The sequence below is a fragment of the Typopeltis vanoorti genome, chromosome 3 (assembly GCF_054136105.1).
Source record: "Typopeltis vanoorti isolate ZY-2024b chromosome 3, IOZ_Tvanoo_1.0, whole genome shotgun sequence".
NCBI lineage: Eukaryota > Metazoa > Arthropoda > Arachnida > Uropygi > Thelyphonidae > Typopeltis > Typopeltis vanoorti.
In genome coordinates, this window is record NC_143551.1 from 20,059,244 (window position 1) to 20,083,464 (window position 24,221).

Consider the following 24,221-nt stretch of genomic DNA (forward strand, 5'->3'; position numbering starts at 1 on the left):
CTAGAGTGTTTACAACATTTTTAATGTTCCTTTCAATTTGCATTTACTAGTATTTTTTATTCTTTTCCGTCAACGCCTTGAAAAAGCTAGACAGTTTGCTAGCAAAACTGGTAGGCAAAGAATGTTAAAATATTTGTATATGGTCAATATTAAACAATAAGTTTTTTATGTTTATCTAAGTTTATCAAATTTCGTGAGTTTTTTTATGTAGGAGTCTATATGTCCAATATGAAGCTTGAGATTTGAATTTTTTGAGAGAAGATATGACAAAGAGTTTCTGCCATCAACTATTAGACATGGATATGTCTCCCTTACGAACATTAGGCACACCATGTAATCTTGGAGTGATTGGCTGTCTGGATTTCAATTGTTTTTTAAGGTCTTCTGTAAATTCAAAAGTACTAGAGATTAGATCATTAGTTTTGTAAGTGTCATCATGGTCCATTTCTGAAGATTGGAAGAGTGTGATAACATGAAGGTGATCTTGATGTCATAGTCTTCACTATTTAAAATGACTGATGACTTTAAATTTTTCAGGAAATGACTACATATGCTAAAATATTAATTAAAAAACTTTAATCAATATCTTCCTATATTTCAGCAATGTTACATTGCCATCTTCTGGGAACATAAAAGTATGATATATGCAATCAGGCACTAACAATGAGCAAATGAGGCTGAAGAAGGCAACTGACTTTGGTCCAAGCTGTAGGACCAACGCCAGTTGCTTTCTTCAGCCTCATTTGCTCGTCGTTAGTCCTAACTGTAGGATTCTATGACCCGCACCAGTTGCCTTCTTCAGCCTCATTTGCTCGATGTTAGTGCCTGCATGCACATATTATAGTTTTATGTTCCCAGAAGATGGCAATATGCATTGGGGAAATATAGGAAGGTATTGATTAAAGTTTTTTAATTAATATTTTATGGGGTTGTCGAATTAATGCAGCAAAATGTAAAGTCTTGAAGTTTGGGATCCATCGATGGGAGGATGCATACTTAATTGGAGGAGCTATACTGGGGAGACGAGATCTGGGGGTGATGATTGATAGAAAACTGAAATTCAGGGAGCATATTGCAAAGGTGGTGACCCAGAGGATTGCTGCAATACTGAGAAGGATGCTGACCTGCAGAGATAAAAGTGTTATCATTCCATTGTAAAAGACTCTGATCAGCCCACACTTAGACTATTGTTCTCAGATTTGGTCCCCGGGATTTGAAGGGGATAAATAACTGTGGAAAGGGTACAGAGGCAGATAACAAAGATGGTTTCAATACCGCACAATGTCAGTTACGAGGATCGACTGAGGGAATGTGGACTGCAGAATTTGGTGGATAGAAGGAGAGGTGATATGATCGAGACTTTTAAACTGTTAAGAGGCAGTTACAGAGTAGACGTTGGGGAGTTCTTTCGCTTGGTGGAACGGCAGGAAGGAGCAATGACAAGGGGCCATCCGTGGAAGTTACAAAAGGAAGCTGTGAGCAAGAGGGTGAGGAGTGGTTTCTTTGTGTGAAGGGTGGTTGCACCATGGAATGCATTGCCTGAGAGAGTGGTTAAAGCAAGAGCGGTCAATGAGTTCAAGGAGTGGTATGATAAACTTTGTGTTTCCTAAAAACAACCTCCCATGATGAGTCTTTTGACTCCATGGAGGTCTGGATAATAATAATATTTTAGTATATGTTGTAATTTCCTGAAAAATTTAAAGTCATGTGTAACCAACATATAAGTTTATCTATAAGAATTACAAAATGACTGTTGAATTTCCTTTTTCTGCCTTTAGTATAATCATTTCATCATTGTTACATAAACTTCTCAAAGCTTCTTTACCTAAAGCTGTGAAATTATTTTTTCATGTGCAACTGTTTAATAAATCTGAAGCACTAAGTAATCTTGTGGATAATGCTTCTGTTGTGTCGGAAAAAGGGCTGACTCACTATCCGTAAGCCAATTTGTTTCCGACCCAACACAGAGACAATGAAAACCTAAGGATAAGGATATGCTTATACTTCCAAGAACAGGGCTAAGGGAGTACTATATATATATATTCACTCAAAGGTATATCAACTCGACTGAGATTATTGACATTAAATAAGCTAAGGAAATCTGTGTTTAGAACTAATATTGTCTTGTAAAATAAGCAAAGGAAAACTGCGTTTCAGGACCAAAATTGTTGTTTTTAAATGTGCTTAAGAGATTTATGTTTTAGAACCATGTTAAAACAGTTCAGAGTTAAGGTGACCAATTGACCGTGGCAAAGTATATGATGTAGTCAATGAGAGAGGGTGCTCACAAGGATGATATAAGGTGCGGCGCGAGACTCAAACGCTCTCTTGTTTTCTGTTCCTGTGTTCCCGTCCAAGCCTAGATAGCTGAGGAAGCTCGTCGCCGGTGCTCAGCAACAATCTCCCGGTTGCTGTTGTAACCGAGTCGAATAAAGCTACCTAAGGAATGAAGTCAGAATTTTAGTAAGGAGCCATTGGTGAACCACGCCAATGTAAAGCCAGTATAGGGCAACCTTCGAAGAAAGCATAAGTTGCAGAGGCCATAGAAACACGTGGCTAGGGAATACGGAGGTCCTGCCATATCGGAAGTGAAAGCGTGGGGGGAAGTCAAGGAAACCCCATAAAAAAGGACAAGATGGTAATGTACAACCCTTTCATATATATTCTAGAATTGTAAACCAAAATTAAAGAAAAGGAGCCAAGGCTTTGAGGAGCTCCATGCATTATCTTACCCATAGTGCCTTAATGACTGTTTGGGCTTATTGTCTGTGTCAAGTAAGCCAGCGCCATTCCAAGCTTGTGCCGAGGAGGGGAACCTAACTTTTGGACTGTTTGTCAGGAAGAAGCTATTTGCTTTAGTGTTAGATATTAGCCTGATCTTCACTTAAAATGTGGGGCATAGAGACTTTGCAGAATTGAAATTTGTTTTCCATGTTAGAATATAAGTTAGAAAGAGTTTGATATGCTATGTATAAAGTTTACATCTAATTGTGCCTAGAAAATGAGCATTAAGTAACCCTGTACGGATAAGTCGAGTCTGAGCTTAATCATAAGACAGAGATATTTCATTGAATTGCTTAAGCATAAGGATTGAAATTTTGGATATCTTTATCTAAAGAGGGGGGGGGGGGGTGTTCCGATTCTCAATTTAGTTCAAAGAAGGTAACTTAGCATTGATATTTTTACTTAAAGTGTATCTTGAATGATTATACAAAAATGTATCCATACTAGTGGTTTAATAAATGTATTCTTTTATATCAAAGTTCTTGAGTTCTGTTCCTCTGAGACTGAGTTACCACTTATAAAAACTTTCAGACCTGTGTGAGTAAGGGAGGGGAAACAATTCATGTAAGAAAGAGAGGAAGGAACCACGACTGCACATCACGTGATCCCTATGTTAATCAATGTTAACTATTTGAATATCAGAAATTAGTTGCCGGCTGGCGCAGTTGTTCTAAAATTAAATTTGTCGGCAACGAAATCTCTGATACGTATGAGAGATAAATAAAGCATAGAATTTAAGGAACAATAAGATAGAAGGTAAAAGAAATAACATAAGAAAAGAGGACCCGAAGACGTAACACTTCTTTATGAGATGACAGAAATTTAGTAGCTTTTTTCTTAAATTTCCTCATCAGATATATTAGCCCATTTAGATCTAGTTTCATTATTTACTTTATAATGTTAGTTTTGTTATAAAAATCAAATATATATATATATATATATATATATATATATATATATATATATATATACTTGAAAACTTATTTCCTCTGGATGTCACACATTTCTTCCAGTGTTGCCTGACATTTTCATTCTTCACTTGTAAAGGAAAATTTTATTACCAAATATATGGTCTTGCAATGTGGTCACTTCTGTTGCCAACTAATACTTGAAAAAAGTTGAAGAATCAGCTATAGCTCAGTAACCACATATATGGTGGAGATATGTGAATGACATTTTTATCGTCTGGAAATGCACTCAGAAAGACCTGAAAAATTTTGTATATTTTCTGAATTTGAATAAATTTTTGAAAAATAAAATTTTCCAAAATTAAAATTCACATTAGAAGTAGAAAAGAAGGGAAAATTACCATTCCTAGACATCCCTGTCAACAAAAACATCACTTGAGAATTATCATAAGAAGCCTATAGGAAAGAAACCCCCTACAAAGGCAGCTACATGTTTGTAACTTCAATTCCACTGAAATTGTATTTTTCAGTAGTGACTTTTTTACTATTCTTTTCTGAGACCCTAATGAAAAGAAGTTTAGCCTTTTCTAATCTGGATGATGATATCCTCAATAAGCATAATATTTGATTGTGTTATACATTCATAATTATCTGTGGTTTAAGCCAATATTTCATCAACTATCCGAAATTGCCAGCTTATTCTCATTCATTAATATCCATATAGAAACCTAATAATGGATTTATCATGAGAATGTGAGGATTAAACATTGAGTCAGAAGCCTATACCAGGTCTCTGCATTGAATGCAGACAGTGTGGAAGTCCCCTTCCAGTAATCTAGCTTGATTCTGAACCAACTTCAGCATTTTATTCTTATTAATAATATTTCTCATTTTATTTTTATTTTATTTTTGTATTTAAATAATATAATCTAGCCAGTCTGGTTGGTAAGACTACCACCCTGCTTATTTTGGAGGCATGAAGTGGCTTGATAAAAGTTTTGTGTTTGGTCTGTGGATCTGGATTTCCAGATTATCTAAACAATTAATAAAAGTATAAAAACAGTTAAAATCAAAACTCTTAGCCCACAAATGGTATTGTACTATTGGTTTGCAGCTTTTCATGTATGGGAATTACATAAACAATAAATAAAACATAATTAGTAATTCGATATTTATTTATGTTACATTAATCTTTAGGAAAAAGAAAAAAAAACACTTAAAATAGTAACGTTTTAAATCAATTGCCATCTCATTTTACGAGGTCTACCAGTAGTGTGCATTAATATTTTAGAAAGATGATTAGGTCAGAGCAATTATTTGGATTTATAAACAACAAATTTACACGATAACCACATTTAATGAAATGAAAGTACAGATATTTCGTACTGAAAATAACAATACATCATCAGTGCATAGAAACAAGCAAATCAAAGAAATGGGAATCATGGTTTACCAATTGAATTTCTAGTATGCATATACATACATATATATATATATATTCCTGTTTCTTTGGTTTGCTTGTTTCTATGCACTGATGATGTATTCTTATTTTCAGTACGAAATATCTGTATTTTCATTTCATTAAAGTTAATTACTGTGGTTTTTGTGTAAATTTGTTGTTTATAGTCATGCCACAGGTACCTTTAAAGATTATTTAGATTTATGACAAATACTTATGAATTGTTAAATATGATATGATAAAATTTATTTAACAATCCATGATGAGTGCTTACTAAATTTTTAAATATGATAAAATCTTTTAATTTCTTCATGGCAGGTTACTCTACCTTTTCAAAAGATGCTGAATCTCACATGCAAGTAAAATCTAAAGCACATAATAGCAGTGACTCACGTTTGGAAGATAGTTGGTCTTCTTTGCATGCTTTTGAGCATTCTCATAAGGGTAGACTTGGAACAGCTGCCAGTTTAGAAAGTTAGTATATTTTTTAAAAGAATAGGTCTTCATAAAATAGTTGAGCTAAACTAAATACTCTAGGCATATGTAGATACCACATGAAAATGGAGTGTTTTTATTGCATTTTAAACTTGTATTATGAGTTACCTCTTTGAGAATTAGTTATCATAAATTATTTAGTTTCAGATTTTCTCATCAGTGATGGGAAAACCCCCGAGATCTATATTTTTGCCACTCTCTTCCATCTGGAAATAAATGACCTGTTACTAACTACAAATGCTATTCATAGCCTTGCCATTGGCAATCCCCTTTGTCCCTCTTCACCATTTGACAAATCATGCAGTCAATGTTCATTCTAAACTTTAAGATCTTCCATAACTGATGCTTTAAATTTAGATCATATTATGATTCTTTAATGGGTTAAGAATAACCTAATGAACTTCTTTACTAACCAGATTCCCCCATTTATTTTTTTGCAAGAAATCTCTCCTCCTTCCCTTTACCTTTGATAACACCCAGACCTCCAGAGAATATCACTTCTCTTCTTGTGCTGACAAATTTACTTTTCTGGCACAAATACGAATAGATAGTGTCTTTAATCTCTAAACAACTCTAAAAAGCTTGTCCTTTTCTGCTGAAGACACCATTTCTCACCTGCAACTCTTAAAATTATATAAATCACAGCGAGTCTGGTTTCCAGAGTGGATAGTATAGCTATTGTCCAAACAATAGGCTTATAGCTCACCACAATGGCATTAATGGTTCTGAAAGTATGTGGTAGACAAGCTTCATTCATTGATTTGTTCTCTTTCATTCCATTCTTTGCATTTCATTCTACTCTTCATTCCATATTTGTTCTCTAGAACAGAGTTTCTGGATTGTCTAAGCCTTAGTCTGTCTGTTTTGTTGAATATATAATTTACAACCTATCAGGAGGAAAGTCATATAAATCTGTCCAACCTTGGTATAATAAAATATGCTTGATACTATCTAGAAAAGGCCTGGTTAGAGTAGCCACTCTCCAACCAACACACTACGGGACTCAAATCCCATTATAGGCATGAATGTGTGTATAGTTATCTTCAAATAGAAGATGACATTCATCACCTAGTGCAGTACTGCTGCCTTGCTTATTGAAAGCCTGAAGTTGCTTGAAGAAGTTCCATGTTTCGTTTCTAGAGCACTCTCTCTCTCTCCAGATTATTATTACTACCATAGCCCCCCCTCCCCAAGAAAGTTAGGAATTCATCAAAGGAGACCCTATGGAGCCTCCTTTCATGAATTCCTAACTTCCATTCCAATCATGCACTGCTCTATGAGAGAGAAATTTAGCTCTCACCTCTTTCTTAACTGCATTCATTCCCAACTTTCATGGATGCTTCTCCCTATAAAATTAAAAATTCCATCTACTATGCAATCCTTTCAGAAGTCTGTTGGTTTTTATCATCTCTCCCCCTCGTTCTTCTTTTTAGCTAGTGTCTGTAGTCCACAAATTCTAAATCTGTCTTCATAACCTACCTTCCACAATCCCGATTATCATCTTTAACACTCTCCTTTGCACACTCTTTTTCTCCACTGTATTTGCATCATCTTGGAGACTAGAAGACGAGATCTGTGCACAGTTGTCCAAATGAAGTCATATCAAAGGCTTATAAAGAGGCAAAATGACTTCCTTATCCTTATATATATATTTGTGTTTATTTATGCATTGTGATTATCCTCTGAGTAGTATATGCAATCTTTGCCATATGTCTCTTGAACTCCAACTTCCTATTTACTAAAAACTCCAAAATCCCTGGCCTGATGAGTTTCTTCTACAATAATACTGCCAATATAATACACCATTTGATATCTAAACTTTACATTTATTAACATTGAACTGACAGCCATTTTCACATGCCCACAATTATTCCCTCCTATTCAAATCATTCTGCAAGTGCTGCATGTCACATTCTGATTACCCTGCTTGTTTTTGCAGTTTCACTTGTCAGGTCCTCCCCAATGTCATTACTATAAAGATACCCCTTAAACATTGCTTTTTGGTAGTCAGTCATCCTATTAGCTAAGTTAACAGTTTTTAATCCAATACCATATTTTCAGCTTATGTAATAGCCTTCCACTGTATCCTGTTAAAAGCCTTAACTAAGTCTAAATGCCATACTGTATCCATTCCCCTTGTGTAACTCCAGCTGTAGCATTATTATAAAATGTGAGTAAGTTGCAAAAACATGACCTTCCCTTCATAATACATGCAGAAAGGCTCATGTGTCTATCATTGATTATTAATAATTGTGCATCATAGTATAATAACACCAAGAGAGGAAAAAATGCATTTATTAAACTTATTAATATTTTGCTGATTTTCTATCTAGCATCTTCAGCATAATGATATCAGACAAGCACATAGTACTGAAGTAAATAATTGTGTAACTGAAACAGAACTAATGTCCTTACATGGCAACCTCTTTGGCCAGATAACCATAAAGTTAATTTGGAGAAGTTAGACTATCAGGTCTCAAAATGAGTCTCTCAGATCTTTGGCAAATTAATATAACCATGCTTTTGTTGAGACTAGGGGAGTGTTTCATAGCTAATGCTGATTCTATAAATAAGTCTCTCTCTCTCATACTTTCAGACTTCTATGTAATCTTGATGTTTTCTGCAGTCTAATCCTATGTGGAGGTATCCAGAGCATGGGTTGCTAATCCCGAATTGCCATACAGATAATCACAAATGTGCTTTTTGTGTTCTTCAAGGCAGATGTTAACTGATCTACCAGTCAGTCCAAAGTAGGCTAAATTGCAGGCACAAGGAACTTTATCAAGGCTACATACCTTTGCCCAGCTTTTTAGCCTATATTTGGGATATATGTAATAAACTTAGCCACAATCTCAGATTCACTAATGACATTGACCTAATAGCAGAGGATGAACATCAGTTACAGGGATTAACTGAGTTTTTAGGGCACTTAATGATTATTGATTAAAGATTAGCATTAAAACAAAACTTGCAATAAGCCTATGAAAATTTCAGTTAAATGATAAAAAATTGGAAGTAGTAGAGTAAGATTCACTTACTTGGGAAGCATACAACCCAGAGATAGTTGGTCTAAACATGATATTAAAGCATGCATTACTAAAGCAACTGTTGCCCTTCACAGGTTACAGCTACTTCAGAAAGACAATAAAATGCAGCTAATTACATGACTTTACCTCATCAATACTCTTTCTTATTATATGGATGTGAGAGTTGGACACCGGTAAAGAAAGATGAGAAAAGACTATGGGCATTTAAGATGAAGTGCTACAGAAACCTTTTAAAGATAACATACACGGCACATGTAACAAATGACGAGGTTAGAAGGGAATCTACTCCATTTGCCAGAAAACACAAGAAAATATCATCACTAAAAATGTTGAAATCAGTCCTGGTGGCTGGGCCACATGGTGTGATCAGAGTTTACCTTCAATTGAAGGTGAGTTAGCCAATCTCATACAGAGGTAGCAGTGTTTTTCTCCCAGAAAAGCAGGTTTTTTCATTCCGCATACAGAGAAATTGGCCTTGAGAATACACGCAATTTACAGATAAAAAATACTAGTGGTGGTGGGCTGTAGATGGTGTTGATGTAAAGGAATGGTAGTGGTGGTTTGCCATAGTTGGTGGATCAAGTGGTGGAAACAGAGTTGTAGAGTAGGTGCCCTCCTTCAATGAGCCTTTGGACTCATTGGAGGTATCATGTAATAATAAAATAGCACAAGAAGGTTTGACTTCTGATAGAAAACACCTAGAATCACCTGGATAGATAATACTAGAAAATGGACTAATTCTTTATTCTCCACCTTGTAAAGAGATTTCAAGACGCATAGAGACTGTTAGGACTGTCACTTTTATAGTGCTCAATGGGCTCCATAGACTATTGGTGAACAAGAACAGTTTTGCTGTGATCCAGAGCATGCAGTATTTTGTCTATTTTATGTGGGCCTTTGACTGAGAAGGTCCCTGAGCCCAGATTCAAGGACTGTGTCATTGAACAAATAGCCCTGGCTTGGTGAGTAAGTACTTTGAAGATGCCATACTATTGGGAAGGGTGGTGCGATTGCATATGTAAATACTTTCCTGTATTGAGTGGATTTTCTTTAATAAGAAAAGGATAATGAGACATTAGGAAGTTGTCACTAGTACACGTACTGCCCACTGAATTAGAAACTTTTATTTAAACTATCTGGGACCTCCTTTAGCCTGTATTTACAGCACATATGCAGTTTGGCATAGATTCCACAAGATATTCGATTGTTTAATGACATCGTGGAATGGACTGGTTTAAGAATGATGGAAGTAACAGACAGAGAGAAATGGAGAAGAGCTGCTCATCTGCTGCAACCCTCTTGCTAGAGGATGCTACCGGACGACGATTCGATTGTATCTATAACACACCAGGCATTCACCGCAGAGTCCTCCAAATGGCACAGATTTCATGGAAGAGGACTTTGCTCCCAGATCTGTTTTTCTAACATGTCACATACATTCTCAATTGTGTTCAGATCTAGACCTTGTGGTGGCCAGGGAAGATTATGGAAATTGCTGTCATGCTCACTGAAGCAATTCTGGCACAATGAACAGTAACATTGTCATCCATGAAACAATCGTGACTTGCTGGATAAAAAGTCAACATTGCACGATGAACTTGATCAGCAAAAATATACAGATATTGCTTGGAGATCACCTGAACTTACAGCATTATCAGGGGGATCCATTCTGTGCCAACAGAACATGCCATGTGCCATGACATCACCTCCAGAACCTTGAGTTGCGTTTACAGGGCAAGCTGGATTCATTGCTGCATGAGGCTCCTACCAAATCCTCTGTTTACAATTAGTACAGAGCAAGGTATGTGACCTGTCAGAACACAGACCTCTTCACTTTGCTGTTTTTGATTCGTGTTGATCCTTATTAACAAGGAGCAAAAACAGTATCATCTGTTTTGGATCCTTGTTGATAAGCTTTTGAAATACAACCAAGCTTAACTTGAAAATTTACGTTACAATAAGTTGACTCTAGGTATATCTTACCAGTATCAATGACTGTCATTAATATGCAAGTTTAAATTTATATATGTAAATATTACTAGTATGAAATTTTCACTTACACTTTTATATGTAATTAATGCAGATGACATATTGGATCTCTACATGAAAGAAGAAAGGCTAAAGAGGCAAAAGTTAGTTAAAGGTCATGCTGAAGTTATCCATTCAGTTCAAGTATTAGAGACAGATGGAACTGAATTGGTTGAGTATGTTGCATTTGCAAAATTATTTCTGTTTGATATAGTGTAATCAATTTATTGTAGTAGAAGTTCATTATTAAAATTCATTGATTTTCATTTGAAATTTCAGTTCCGATGTACATTAAATTAAAGTAATCAGATTCCTGATATTTACCTTCAAGAAGTGCATAGAATAATACTATATAATTAAGTTACTTAAATATAAAGAGCGAACAGGCTTCATTTCGGCGATATAAACATTAATTAAATTAAGGGGATATTAGATCCCACATTTTTTTAAAACCGAATAAGAAACTCAAAGATTGGAATCAGAGAGTTTCATGCCGAATATAGTATAAAAAACTATAAAAGTATCGGCGAATACTAGCGTGAGCTAAATGCAAGTAGTAGTCCTAGTACAAACACAGGCAACTCGTTGCAAAGGCGGGTAAAGTTCTGATCGCTATTCTTGGTATTTTCCATAATGTAAAAACACATTTCCTAGGAAATGTATGCTGTTATTACATTATGGTGGGAGGACACTACCCAGACCGGTTTCAGCCTTTTTTGAGGCTTCATCAGTGAGTAGCTAGACCAAAAGATACTAAAGGGTATAGCGAAAAGAACTTATATACTTTGCCTATATGAGTTGTCAACCAGGTGCAACCATTAAGTTATTTTAATATAAAGAGCCAATAGCTTCATTTTGGTGATATAAACATTAATTAAATTAAGGGGATATTAGATCCCACATTTTTTAAAACCGAATAAGAAACTCAAAGATTGGAATCGGAGAGTTTCGTGCCAAATATGGTAGAAAAAACTATAAAAGTATCAGCGAATACTAGCGTGAGCTATATGCAAGTAGTCCTAGAACGTAGTATAAACGCAGGCAACTTGTTGCAAAGGTGGGTAAAGTTCTGGATATCGCCGAAATTAAGCTCGTTGGCTCTTTATATTTAAGTAACTTAATGGGTGCACCTTTTGGACAACTCGTATAGCAGAGTATATAAGTTCTTTTCACTATACCCTTTGGTATTAATTTGGTCTAGCTACTCACTGATGAAGCCTCAATAAAGGCTGAAACCAGTCTGGGTAGTGACCTCCCACCATAATGTAATAACAGCATACACTTCCTTGGAAATGTGTTTTTACATTATGGAAAATACCAAGAATATTATTATTACGGGTATCTCCATGGAGTCAGTAGACTCATCGCGGCAGACCCAAACTAGCAAAACAATATCTGTCATATCTCTTCTTGAATTCATTTACAGACAAAGAGCTCACAACTAAGTCAAGCAATGAATTCCACTCATTCACCACCCTCCAGGCAAAAAACCTTGTTCTGACACCTTTGTTAACCACACTCTTCTTTAATTTCCAGAGATGACCTCTTGTTCTTCCATCACTATCACACAGCTGAAACATTTCCCCTGCATCAATCCTATAAAAACCTTTTAGTAATTTGAATGTTTCTATCATGTCCCCTCTTCTTTGCCTATCAACCAATCTCTGCAATCCACAAGCTCTCAATCTATCAATGTAGGGAGCATTTTTTATATCACTCACCAACTTGGTCACTCTTCTCTGAACCCTCTCCACAGCCTCCTCATCTCCAAGGAATCCAGGTGACCAGACCTGAGCACAGTAATCCAAATGTGGAAGTATCAATGCTTTATAAAGGGGAATAATAACCTCTTTATCTCTGGGTGTCAGTGTGTTCCTCAACAACCAAGTAATCCTATGTGCAATCTTGGACACCTTAGCAATGTGTCCTCTGAACTTCATCTCCCTATCTACCAATACCCCTAAGTCCCTAGCCTCATCAATCTCTTGGAGTACCTTTCCATCGATGTAGTACACAGCTGGTAATCTTTTAATCCCAAAATGCATGACTTTACACTTTTCCACATTGAACTGACATCCATTTTCTTTTGCCCATTTTACCAGCTTATTTAAATCCTCCTGCAAACTTTCAACATCAGCTTGATTATTTATTGCACTACACAACTTTGCATCATCAGCAAACAACTGAATATCTCCCTTTAAACCGTTTCCTATATCATTTATATACAAATTAAACAACATTGGCCCAAGCACAGAGCCCTGAGGTACACCACTGGTCACCTGCCTCATTCTGGACTCGGCTCCTCCATACACCACCTTATGGTATCTCTCCCTGAGCCATTCTCCTATCCATATCACCAATTTAATATCCATTCCCATCTGCTCCAATTTGCGTAACAGTGTTCTATGGGGTATCCTGTCAAAAGCCTTAGCAAAATCCAGAAGTACCACTGTGTAGCCAGTTCCTTTGTCCAACTCGGATGTTATTCTATTATGAATAGTTAATAGATTGCTAAGGCAGGATCTACCTTTAACAAAACCATGTTGGCCTCTATAGAGTATCATATCCTGATCCACCCATTCTTGAATTTTGTCTTTAACCAACTTTTCCAATACTTTTACCACTACTCCTGAGATGGTGATTGGTCTGTAATTCAATACCGCAGTTTTAGAGCCACCCTTATGCAAAGGAACCACTTTGCCTAACTTCCACTCCCTAGGAACCATACCAGAGTTCAAACTTAAATTAAATATCCAGGTAAGAGGGGTTGACAATTCATTTGCACATTCACGCAACACCCGAGCTGATATTCCATCTAAGCCTACTACAGTGTTTGCATTTAAGTTTTGCAATATATTTAATATCTCTGATTCTTTAGCTTCAATTCTCACATTAGGTATTGCTATAGGTATAGAGATATCCTCACTTGGGTGATAGACTTTTGAGAAGTGATCACTCAGTAACTCGACTATTACATCTGATTTTGTCACCTCAATACCATCAGCACCCACTAAGGTTATCCTTCCGAAGTCATTCTTCCTCTTACTTGCCACATAGCGGAAGAACTCTTTGGGATTACCCTTCATCTCTTTGGCTAAGGTCTTCTCATAATCTGATTTAGCTTTTCTTACTATGCTGGTAACCTTCCTAGCTTGAGCCTTGTACTGCTCATGGGTGTCCTGATCGCCCTTCTCCTTGTAAATTCTCCATAACATTTTCTTTTTTTGCAGTTCAAGCTTGATACTACTGCTCATCCATCTAATGCCTGCCTTGTTTGACCTCCTGACCATAGGGACACAATCTGATATTGCTTTCCTCAGATACCCGCTGATTTTATCCCAAGCACTGCTAACATCTTTCCCTTGCAATATGTTTTGCCATGGGATGGCTGCAAGCTCACTCCGAAGCTTGTTATAATTGCCTAACCTGTAGTTCCGTACATACCCCTTCTTAATAGAAAAGTCCACAGATTTTGCAACCTCCCAAGTCAATACCACATGATCGCTTTCACCAACTGGAGGTAACGAGGACACCTTACTTATGCATATAACCTCTGAACCAATAACCAGGTCCAACACTCTCACACCACGTGTCCCTTCAGTTACGTGCTGTTTCAAGTAATTATCTCGTAGAAGATGTATGAACTCCATTTCCTTTTTGCTACGTGATATTTCCTCCTTCCAATTGATATCACCATAATTAAAATCCCCCATAATAATCACTAAGCCTTCACTCATTGCACTAAGTTGCTGATGCATGAATTCAATATCTGCCCCCGTACTCCCTGGCCTATAGCAGCATCCAACTGTATATTTGGTTGCATTGGTCACTATTTCGCACCAGACTGCCTCAAATGAACTCTCATTCACGTGTCTATCATCATGATATACTACTTTCTTTGGCTGCAACACATCAGCTATCATCAACAGTACTCCTCCTCCTGTTCTATCTTCTCTATCCTCCCTGAAAATACTGTACCCATCACATTCAATTCCAGTGACCACATCTTCTGCTGACAGCCAAGTTTCACTAATGCCTACAACTTTTGGTGAGATTTCACTGACTAATGCCAAAAATTCTTCTCTCTTATTTCGAATGCTTCTAGCATTGGTATACAAAAATTGCAGATTCCCTCTAGATCTTGTACCGGCTTTAGAACTGATATATAAGTCACTAACTACCGTAGTCCTATGCCGATTTTTATCCCCTCTCTTCTGCAATTTATTCTGCCTATAAGGATCAATAAATACACAATCAGTGCTAAAGTTTCTCTCTCTTACACTCAACCTTTTCAATATTAGTTTCCCTGCCCAATAACTTCAACCTGTTCAGAAAACAATAACTCCTTCAATCGCTTATGTCCTTCCATGTTAAGATGCAGTCCATCTCTAGCATACAACTGCCTTTTTCCTTCAAACACACTCCAAACATCAACAAACTCCAGACCTCTTTTTCTGCACATTCTTGCAATCATATCATTCATTATCATTGCTCGTCTACTTAACTCGTAATTGTCAAAACGAGGCAGCACGCACACTATTCTCCCATTGACACTTTTCCTCTTCACAATATCTAATAATGTTCTTAAATCTTTTCCTACCCGATTTATACTACCTCTCAGGTCATTCGTACCCACCATAACTATCATCTTGTCTGTTTCATGCCCTCTCTTTATCGCTAAAGCCACTCTTTCTATTGTCCCATCAGCCCAGCACTCCTCATGCATACCACTCTCCATACCCTTAATCATAGAATCACCATATATTTTACCACTCTTAACTTCATTCAAGTCCACACTCATGGACTCATTCTCTACACTATTCAGCATGACTCTCCCAGCTTCATTACTCAACTCTCTATTACTTACCCCCCCACTCTCACTACATCTCATTTCTTCTAGGCCACTTGTGGTTTTATTATGTTGACTCCCAATCACTCCCATACTATTTATTACTGAATCATTCACCAAAAACTCACCCATATGTAATCCTGTTCTAGTTACTTCAGCTAAAGTAATCTCTATAGTCCTAATTTCTCTGTTTAACACATTAAACTCAGCTTTAACTTCCAGAATCTCCTTACCGATCACTTCCACTTCCTCATGAAGAAGATGAAGGTCATTTTTCATTTTCATAAACTCCCGTCGAAGTTCTTCCGCTACGGTCCCGATGTCAGCTTCCATTCCTAAACGCTCCAGCCTATCCCGACACTTCTCACATACGTCGACATTTTCTTTCTTCTCATTTTGCCAGACCGACCACAGATCCTTCACATTTTTCGGTGCATACATGTAGCAGTTTCCGCAACGCATCCATTGCGAAAAATCTAATGCTGAGCCAGCCTTTCGTGTAGTAGTAGAAGTCCTGCGCGCCGCTGACGTACGTTTCTTGTTGGACGCCATCTTTACACGATGTTATAGTGAAACAAACGGCAGTGAAAACACAATATATACAACACAGTTCTAAACAATAATACCACTGAAGGACACTTGTTTCTAACCGATGCACAATTGCAGCATAATTTGTGACAAAAAGCCACACTATATTTAACTTTAAAAACACGTTTTCTAGACTAGCTAAACTCGACCGCCACATTTACCAAGGACACTAGCGCCACCAATATCGATCAGAACTTTACCCACTTTTGCAACGAGTTGCCTATGTTTGGGCTACGTTCTAGGACTACTTGCATTTAGCTCACGCTAGTATTCGCCGATACTTTTATAGTTTTTTTATACTATATTCGGCATGAAACTCTCTGATTCCAATCTTTGAGTTTCTTATTCAGTTTTAAAAAAATGTGGGATCTAATATCTCCTTAATTTAATTAACTATATAATTAAGTTTGCATTACTACTTGCTTTCTACTGGCAGTTTTCTTCATTATTTGTCAATTGTTAATCATTATTTTTCAAATCTCCAGCATTGTTGAATCTGAATTTCAGTCTTCTAAGGTGTCACTAACAGCATCAGTCCACCCTATTTCTTGGTTGTCCTATGGATCATTTTCCTGTCATGCTGGTGTCAACCTTTCCTCTCCTGTTCTTTAAAGTGACCATACCTGAGATTTTCACACATTTTTGAATGCTAATAGTGTTACGTTTACACATAACTTTGCTTCCTTTCTTATATTTTTGACTGTATTCTCTAAGTGCAATTCTTAACTTATTTGCCAGGAACTTTTGATATGAATTTTTCCTTTCCAGGTCTGCCTCTTTAACTTCTTGAGTCCACCGTGAAATTTTTTTTTTTTTCTTTTTGTAGATAACTTTACCACATTCCCCCTTGGCTGAATCACTCTGTGTTTACCTCATATTCTGCCACTGGGGTTTCTAAGGTTTGGTTTTTAATTTGAAACATATACATTTTTTTGTAGAATAATATTTATATACAGTAATACCCCACCTTACAACACTTTGCTTTATGACAATCCATTCATTTCAGTTATGACCAATGGCTATTTATACAATGCTACATTCACTCGTACAACAGTTTTCAATTATGAATAATTCCATTTACACAATGCTCCCATGAATTAAACAATGCACAGTTCATGTGAACTCATTTTTTTTAAGATGTGATTTCTTGCTACATCTCTTTGTGTTTCGCTGTGAACTATGAACTGGTTAGTTGTCAATAATAGCAAATAAAAATTCAAATAAGGATGCTGTTGCTTCCAGTGAGAAGAAGATGCTTGTTACAATACATTATATACTAAGATGAAAATTATTAAATTTCGTGATAATGGCATATCGAATACTAAGCGACGGTTTATTCACTTGGTTATAAATTAAACTAAACTTGCTAAGAAATTCTATTCCTGTTTAATCCTTTATCCAAGCATATGCATGGATAAAGGATTAAAAAGTATCTTCACGACCAGGCTACTTGTATATAGAGAATATTGACTTCGATAATTGCCTTAATATCTCAAAATGCAAAACACACATCCTTTCAGGTGTGTATATTTCTATGCATTATGGAAAGTCAGTCAGTCAGTCAGTCTGGGTAGTGACCCAGACTTCCTTGACTTTTATTGAGTTCTCATCAGCGTGAGCTAGACCCAGCAGAGATAAAGTGGAAGTAATGCTGAAGTCATATATTCCTATCTACAAATGAAAAGGTTAGGTGTTACACCTTATTATTAAACTATTCTTCTGGATTACAGCTAGTTGTAGAAGTTTTTTTTCACTTAGTTAAAAATTGAATTGAACTTGCCAAAAAAGTGAATGTGTCCCCAGAGTTCCTTTCCAAATCTGATATCAGTTATATTGGATGAACCATGTTTCATCAACAGTCAATATGAGCCAAAAATTTTGCACCTGATTTCTTTTGAAATCAGGTGCAAATTTGACCCAAATTTCATTCAGGTGCATAAAATGACCCAAAATCCCTTGAGATAGTACCGTTCTCTCTTTTGGTCAGCATTCAAACATTTGGGGACTACACTTTGCTGAGAGCTTATGCATGTCCAGATGTTGGTGGATAATGACCCCAACTCATTCCTTGGATATCCCCAGAGTCTTTGCAATGTTTTGGGTTGGTATTTGTCTATCATCAAGGATCATGGCATGCACCGCATCGATGTTTTCAGGTGTGATCGCTATGGAAGGTTTGCCAGATGGGCAGCCAAGTTTAAATATGGGCATCCTTAAACAGATGCCCCCAGGTCAGGAAGACCTTCCATAGCGATCACACCTGAAAACATCGATGCGGTGCATGCCATGATCCTTGATGATAGACAAATACCAACCCAAAACATTGCAAAGACTCTGGGGATATCCAAGGAATGAGTTGAGGTCATTATCCACCAACATCTGGACATGCATAAGCTCCTAAAGTCTCACACAAAGTTTGGTGAATCTCGATGCATACTTTTCTTGCAGCATTATTATTATTATTATTATTATTACGGGTATCTCCATGGAGTCAGTAGACTCATCGCGGCAGACCCAAACTAGCAAAACAATATCTGTCATATCTTTTCTTGAATTCATTTACAGACGAAGAGTTCACAACTAAGTCAGGCAATGAATTCCACTCATTCACCATCCTCCAGGCAAAAAACCTTGTTCTGACACCCTTGTTAACCACACTCTTCTTTTATTTCCAGGGATGGTCTCTTGTTCTTCCATCACTATTACACACCTGAAATTTCCCCTGCATCAATCCTATAAAAACCTTTCGGTAAGTTAAATGTCTCTATCATATCCCCTCTTCTCCACCTATCAACCAACCTCTGCAATCCACAAGCTCTCAATCTATCAATGTAGGGAGCATTTTTTACATCACTCACCAACTTGGTTGCTCTTCTCTGAACCCTCTCCACATCCTCCTCATCTCCAAAGAATCCAGGTGACCAGACCTGAGCACAGTAATCCAAATGTGGAAGTATCAACGCTTTATAAAGGGAAATAATAACATCTTTATCTCTGGATGTCAGTGTGTTCCTCAACAACCAAGTAATTCTATGTGCAATCTTCGACACCTTAGCAGTGTGTCCTCTGAACTTCATCTCCCTATCTACCAACACCCCTAAGTCCCTAGCCTCATCAATCTCTTGGAGTACTGTTCTCAATGTAGTACATAGCTGGTAATCTTTTAATCCCAAAATGCATGACTTTCCACTTTTCCACATTGAACTGACATCCATTACCTTTTGCCCATTCTACCAGCTTATTTAAATCATCCTGCAAACTTTCAACATCAGCTTGATTTTTTATTGCACTACCCAACTTTGCATCATCAGCAAACAACTGAATATTTCCCTGTAAGCCATTTCCTATATCATTTATATACAAATTAAACAACAATGGCCCAAGCACAGAGCCCTGAATCACACCACTGGTCACCTGCCACATCCTGGACTTTGCTCCTCCTAACCCACCTTCTGGTATATCTCTCCCTGAGCCATTCTCCTATCCATATCACCAATTTAGTATCCATTCCCATCTGCTCCAATTTGCATAACAGTGTTCCATGGGGTATCCTGTCAAAAGCCTTAGCAAAATCCAGAAGTACCACTGTGTAGCCAGTTCCTTTGTCCAATTCAGATGTCATTCTATTATGAAAAGTTAATAGATTGCTAAGGCAGGATCTACCTTTAACAAAACCATGTTGGCCTCTATAGAGTATCATATCCTGATCCACCCATTCTTGAATTTTTGTCTTTAACCAACTTTTCCAATACTTTTACCACTACTCTTGAGATGGTGATTGGTTTGTAATTAACTACCGCAGTTTTGTGGTAGTTAATTACAGACCAATCACTACCAATCACAGATGAGCCACCCTTATGCAAAGGAACCACTTTGCCTAACTTCCACTCCCTAGGACCACACCATAGTTCAAACTTAAATTAAATATCCAAGTAAGAGGGGTTGACAATTCATTTGCACATTCATGCAACACCCGAGCTGATATTCCATTTAAGCCTACAGCAGTGTTTGCATTTAAATTTTGCAATATATTAAATACCTCTGATTTCTTAGCTTCAATTCTCACATTAGTTATTGCTACAGGTACAGAGATATCCTCACTTGGGTGATAGACTTTTGAAAAGTGATCACTCAGTAACTTGACTATTACATCTGATTTTGTCAACTCAATACCATCAGCACCCACTAAAGTTATCCTTCCGAAGTCATTCTTCCTTTTACTTGCCACATAGCGGAAGAACTCTTTGGGATTACCCTTGATCTCTTTGGTTAAGGTCTTCTCATAATCTGATTTAACTTTTTTTACTATGCTGATAACCTTCCTAGCTTGAGCCTTGTACTACTCATTGGTGTACTGATCACCTTTCTCCTTGTAAATTCTCCATAACATTTTCTTTTTTTGCAGATCAAGCTTGATACTACTGCTCATCCATCTAACGCCTGCCTTGTTTGACTTCCTGACCATGGGGACACAATCTGATATTGCTTTCCTCAGATACCTGCTGATTTTATCCCATGCACTGCTAACATCTTTCCCCTGCAATATGTTCTGCCATGGGATGGCTGCAAGCTCACTCCGAAGCTTGTTATAATTGCCTAACCTGTAGTTCCCTATATATCCCTTCTTAACAGAAAAATCCACAGATTTTGCAGCCTCCCAAGTCAATACCACATGATCGCTTTCACCAATTGGAGGTAACGAGGACACCTTACTTATGCATATATCCTCTGAACCAATAACCAGGTCCAACACTCTCACACCACGTGTCCCTTCAGTTATGTGCTGTTTCAAGTAATTATCTCATAGAAGATATATGAACTCCATTTCCTTTTTGCTACCTGATATTTCCTCCTTCCAATTGATATCACCATAATTAAAATCCCCCATAATAATCACTAAACCTGCACTCATTGCACTAATTTGTTGATGCATGAATTCAATATCTCCCCTTGTACCCCCTGGCCTATAGCAGCACCCAACTGTATATTTGGTTTATTGGTCACTATTTCGCACCAGACCGCCTCAGATGAACTCTCATTCACGTCTATCATCTTGATATACTACTTTCTTTGGCTGCAACACATCAGCTATCAACAACAGTATTCCTCCCCCTGTTCTATCTTCTCTATCCTCCCTGAAAATACTGTACCCATCACATTCAATTCCAGTGACCACATCTTCTACTGACAGCCAAATTTCAACTTTTGGTGAGATTGCACTGACTAATGCCAAAAATTCTTCTATCTTATTTCGAATGCTTCTTGCATTGGTATACAAAAATCGCAGATTTTTGTATACCAATGATATATATAGATCTTGTACCGGTTTTAGAACTGATATATAAGTCACTAATTTCAGTAGTCCCATGCCGATTTTTATCCCCTCTCTTCTGCAATTTATTCTGCGAATAAGGATCAATAAATATACAATCAGTGCTAAAGTTTCTCTCTCTTACACTCAACCTTTTCAATATTAGTTTCCCTGCCCAATTACTTCAACTTGTTCAGAAAAACAGTAACTTCTTCAATCGCTTATGTCTTCCATGTTCAGATGCAGCCCATCTCTAGCATACAACTGTCTTTTTCCTTCAAACACACTCCAAATATCAACAAATTCCAGACCTTTTTTTGCACACTCTTGCACATTTTTTGCACATTCTTGCAATCATATCATTCATTATCATCGCTCGTATACTTAACTCATAATTGTCAAAATGAAGCAGCACACACACTATCCTCCCATTGACACTTTTCCTCTTCGCAGTATCTAACAATGTTCTTAAATCTTTTCCTACCCGATTTATACCACCACTCAGGTCATTTGTACCCACCATAACTATCATCTTGTCTGCTTCATGCCCTCTCTTTATTGCTAAAGCGACTCTTTCTATTGTTCCACCAGCCAAGCACTCCTCATGCATACTACTCTCCATACCCTTAATCATAGAATCACCATAAATCTTACCACTCTTAACTTCATTCAAGTCCACACAAGCATCACTCATGGACTCATTTTCTATGCTATTCAGCATGACTCTCCCAGTTTCATTACTCAGCACTCTTTTACTTCCCCCCCCCCACTCTCACAACATCTCGTTTCTTCTATGTCTCTTGTGGTTTTATTTTGTTGACTCCCAGTCACTCCCATACTATTTATTACTGATGAAAAAACTTTTCATGCATGAAAAACTTTATGTAGTGCACACCTCTGTGTCTTCGAATTTCTTCAAAATTTCTACCATGTTTACTTATGTCCTAAAAGAAAAAGAACAAATTATTATAATTTGATGAAACATGGGGGTTAAAGAGTTTTAAGATATGTTCTTTCTTATCGTTATATCAGTTGCTTTAATATAATTTCTGTTCTAGGTTGTTACCAGAAAATTTCAGCCTATTCCTCTCCCCCCCCCCCTCCTAATACTGCTTTTCATGGTCAGACTACTGTTCTCATTCTTCAGATTCAGTTACTTGTTGCAAAAATAATACATATTGGAATGGAGACTTTCATTCCTTGCTCTGTTCAGAATTCCTATCCTGTATCTAAATTGTGATTTTCCCAGAAGTGCCAAGTTGGTCCAAGAAAAGAAATCAGCTTATCGTCAGTTGCTTGAGACCAACACCAGCTTCCTTCACACAGATCCCACAACACAAAACCATCATTAAAAGGATTAAGTCAATGCAATTGTCTGTAATGTTTATAAAAATATCATTTACCACTGGCAGTCATGCCTTTTGGCACCTTTACAAAGCTGTTAGATGCAACCTTTGTCCACCTGTGCTACCTCTTTTTTCTGACCCTAACAATAACATCATCATCATCAAATTCCTGGCATGTATCCTCAAGGGGTGTACCGGATATGATAGTACTACATGCAAAATTTACATCAGACTAACTTCCTATCTACAATTTTCCTCCAAATCAGTCTGTTACCTGTCAAGACTCCAACATTATCAGATCGCATATTTTTATCTTCTACAGCACTTTTTACTGTATCAATCCACCTATATCTCGGTCTTTTATCTGTCAACTTGGCAGAGAACACTTGTTTTGCTAATCTTTCCTCACCCATTCTGTTTAAGTGACCATACCACCTGAGATTAGCTCTGCTAATGCATTCTTGGATGCTAACAATGTCAAGTTCTTTCCTAATATCCTCATTTTTAATATGATATTTCCAATGATGCCATCTGTTCACACCCCTAATCTTTCTCAGGACTCTAATATCTGCGGTCTCTAATCTTTGGTCAAGTGTTTTATTTCTAACCAAGCTCTCAAATCCATAAGTTAAAATTGGTTTGAACACTGTCTCTTGTATACAGCTAATTTAATTTCTCTTGTATTCCACATAAATTTATTCAATTGACTTTGTACCATACCGGCTTTTGATTCTGTTGTCTATTTGCATATTTAATTTACCATAATCACTAAAAATTGTGCCTAAGTAGCTGAAATGTTTTACTTGTTCTATAGGTTCTCCATTCACAATGCAGTTGATATTTTCAATGCTTCTGCCTATTTTCATTGTCTTTGTCTTGTTATTGCTAACCTTCATATGATATCTATTACAACAGTTATTCAATTTAGTCAGGGAATCTTGCAGACTTCTAGGAGATTTATTTAGAAGTATAACATCATCTGCATAAAGCAAAGAGCTGATATTAACATCTCGAATTTTGATATCAGGTTTAATACCACTTTGCTTCATAATATGATCCATATAGATAATGAATAACAGAGGGGATAATGTATATCCTTGTCTCACTCCGGATTTAACATTAAACCATCTTCCTGTACTTCATTCGATTCTAACTGCTGACTTACAACTCAAATAAAAACTAAGTCTTGCTTGATATAATGCTCCATTGACACCATATAACTATAGCATTTTGAATAGCTTCTCTTGGCTCCTTGTCATATGCCTTTTCCAGATCGACAAAACTTAAATACAGATCTTTGTTATATTCCCATGATTTCTCAACTATTTGTTGTAAATTTGAAAATCTGATCCTGATAGCCTAACAGTAACATTGTATATAACCTAAAGACAAGGCTGACATCTTGA

The 24,221-nt window shown here is 36.9% G+C and overlaps 1 protein-coding gene across 3 annotated transcripts in view; it reads left to right on the forward strand.

The window, feature by feature from the left end:
* Nucleotides 1-24,221, forward strand: part of LOC150107973 (katanin-interacting protein-like) — a 726,539-nt gene that overhangs the window by 434,673 nt on the left and 267,645 nt on the right. For all 3 annotated transcript variants that reach the window (XM_090415492.1, XM_090415493.1, XM_090415494.1), the window contains 2 exons: nt 5,470-5,625; nt 10,777-10,897. In XM_090415492.1, the coding sequence (XP_090271618.1) occupies nt 5,470-5,625; nt 10,777-10,897 (277 nt within the window). The remainder of the gene's footprint in view (nt 1-5,469; nt 5,626-10,776; nt 10,898-24,221) is intronic.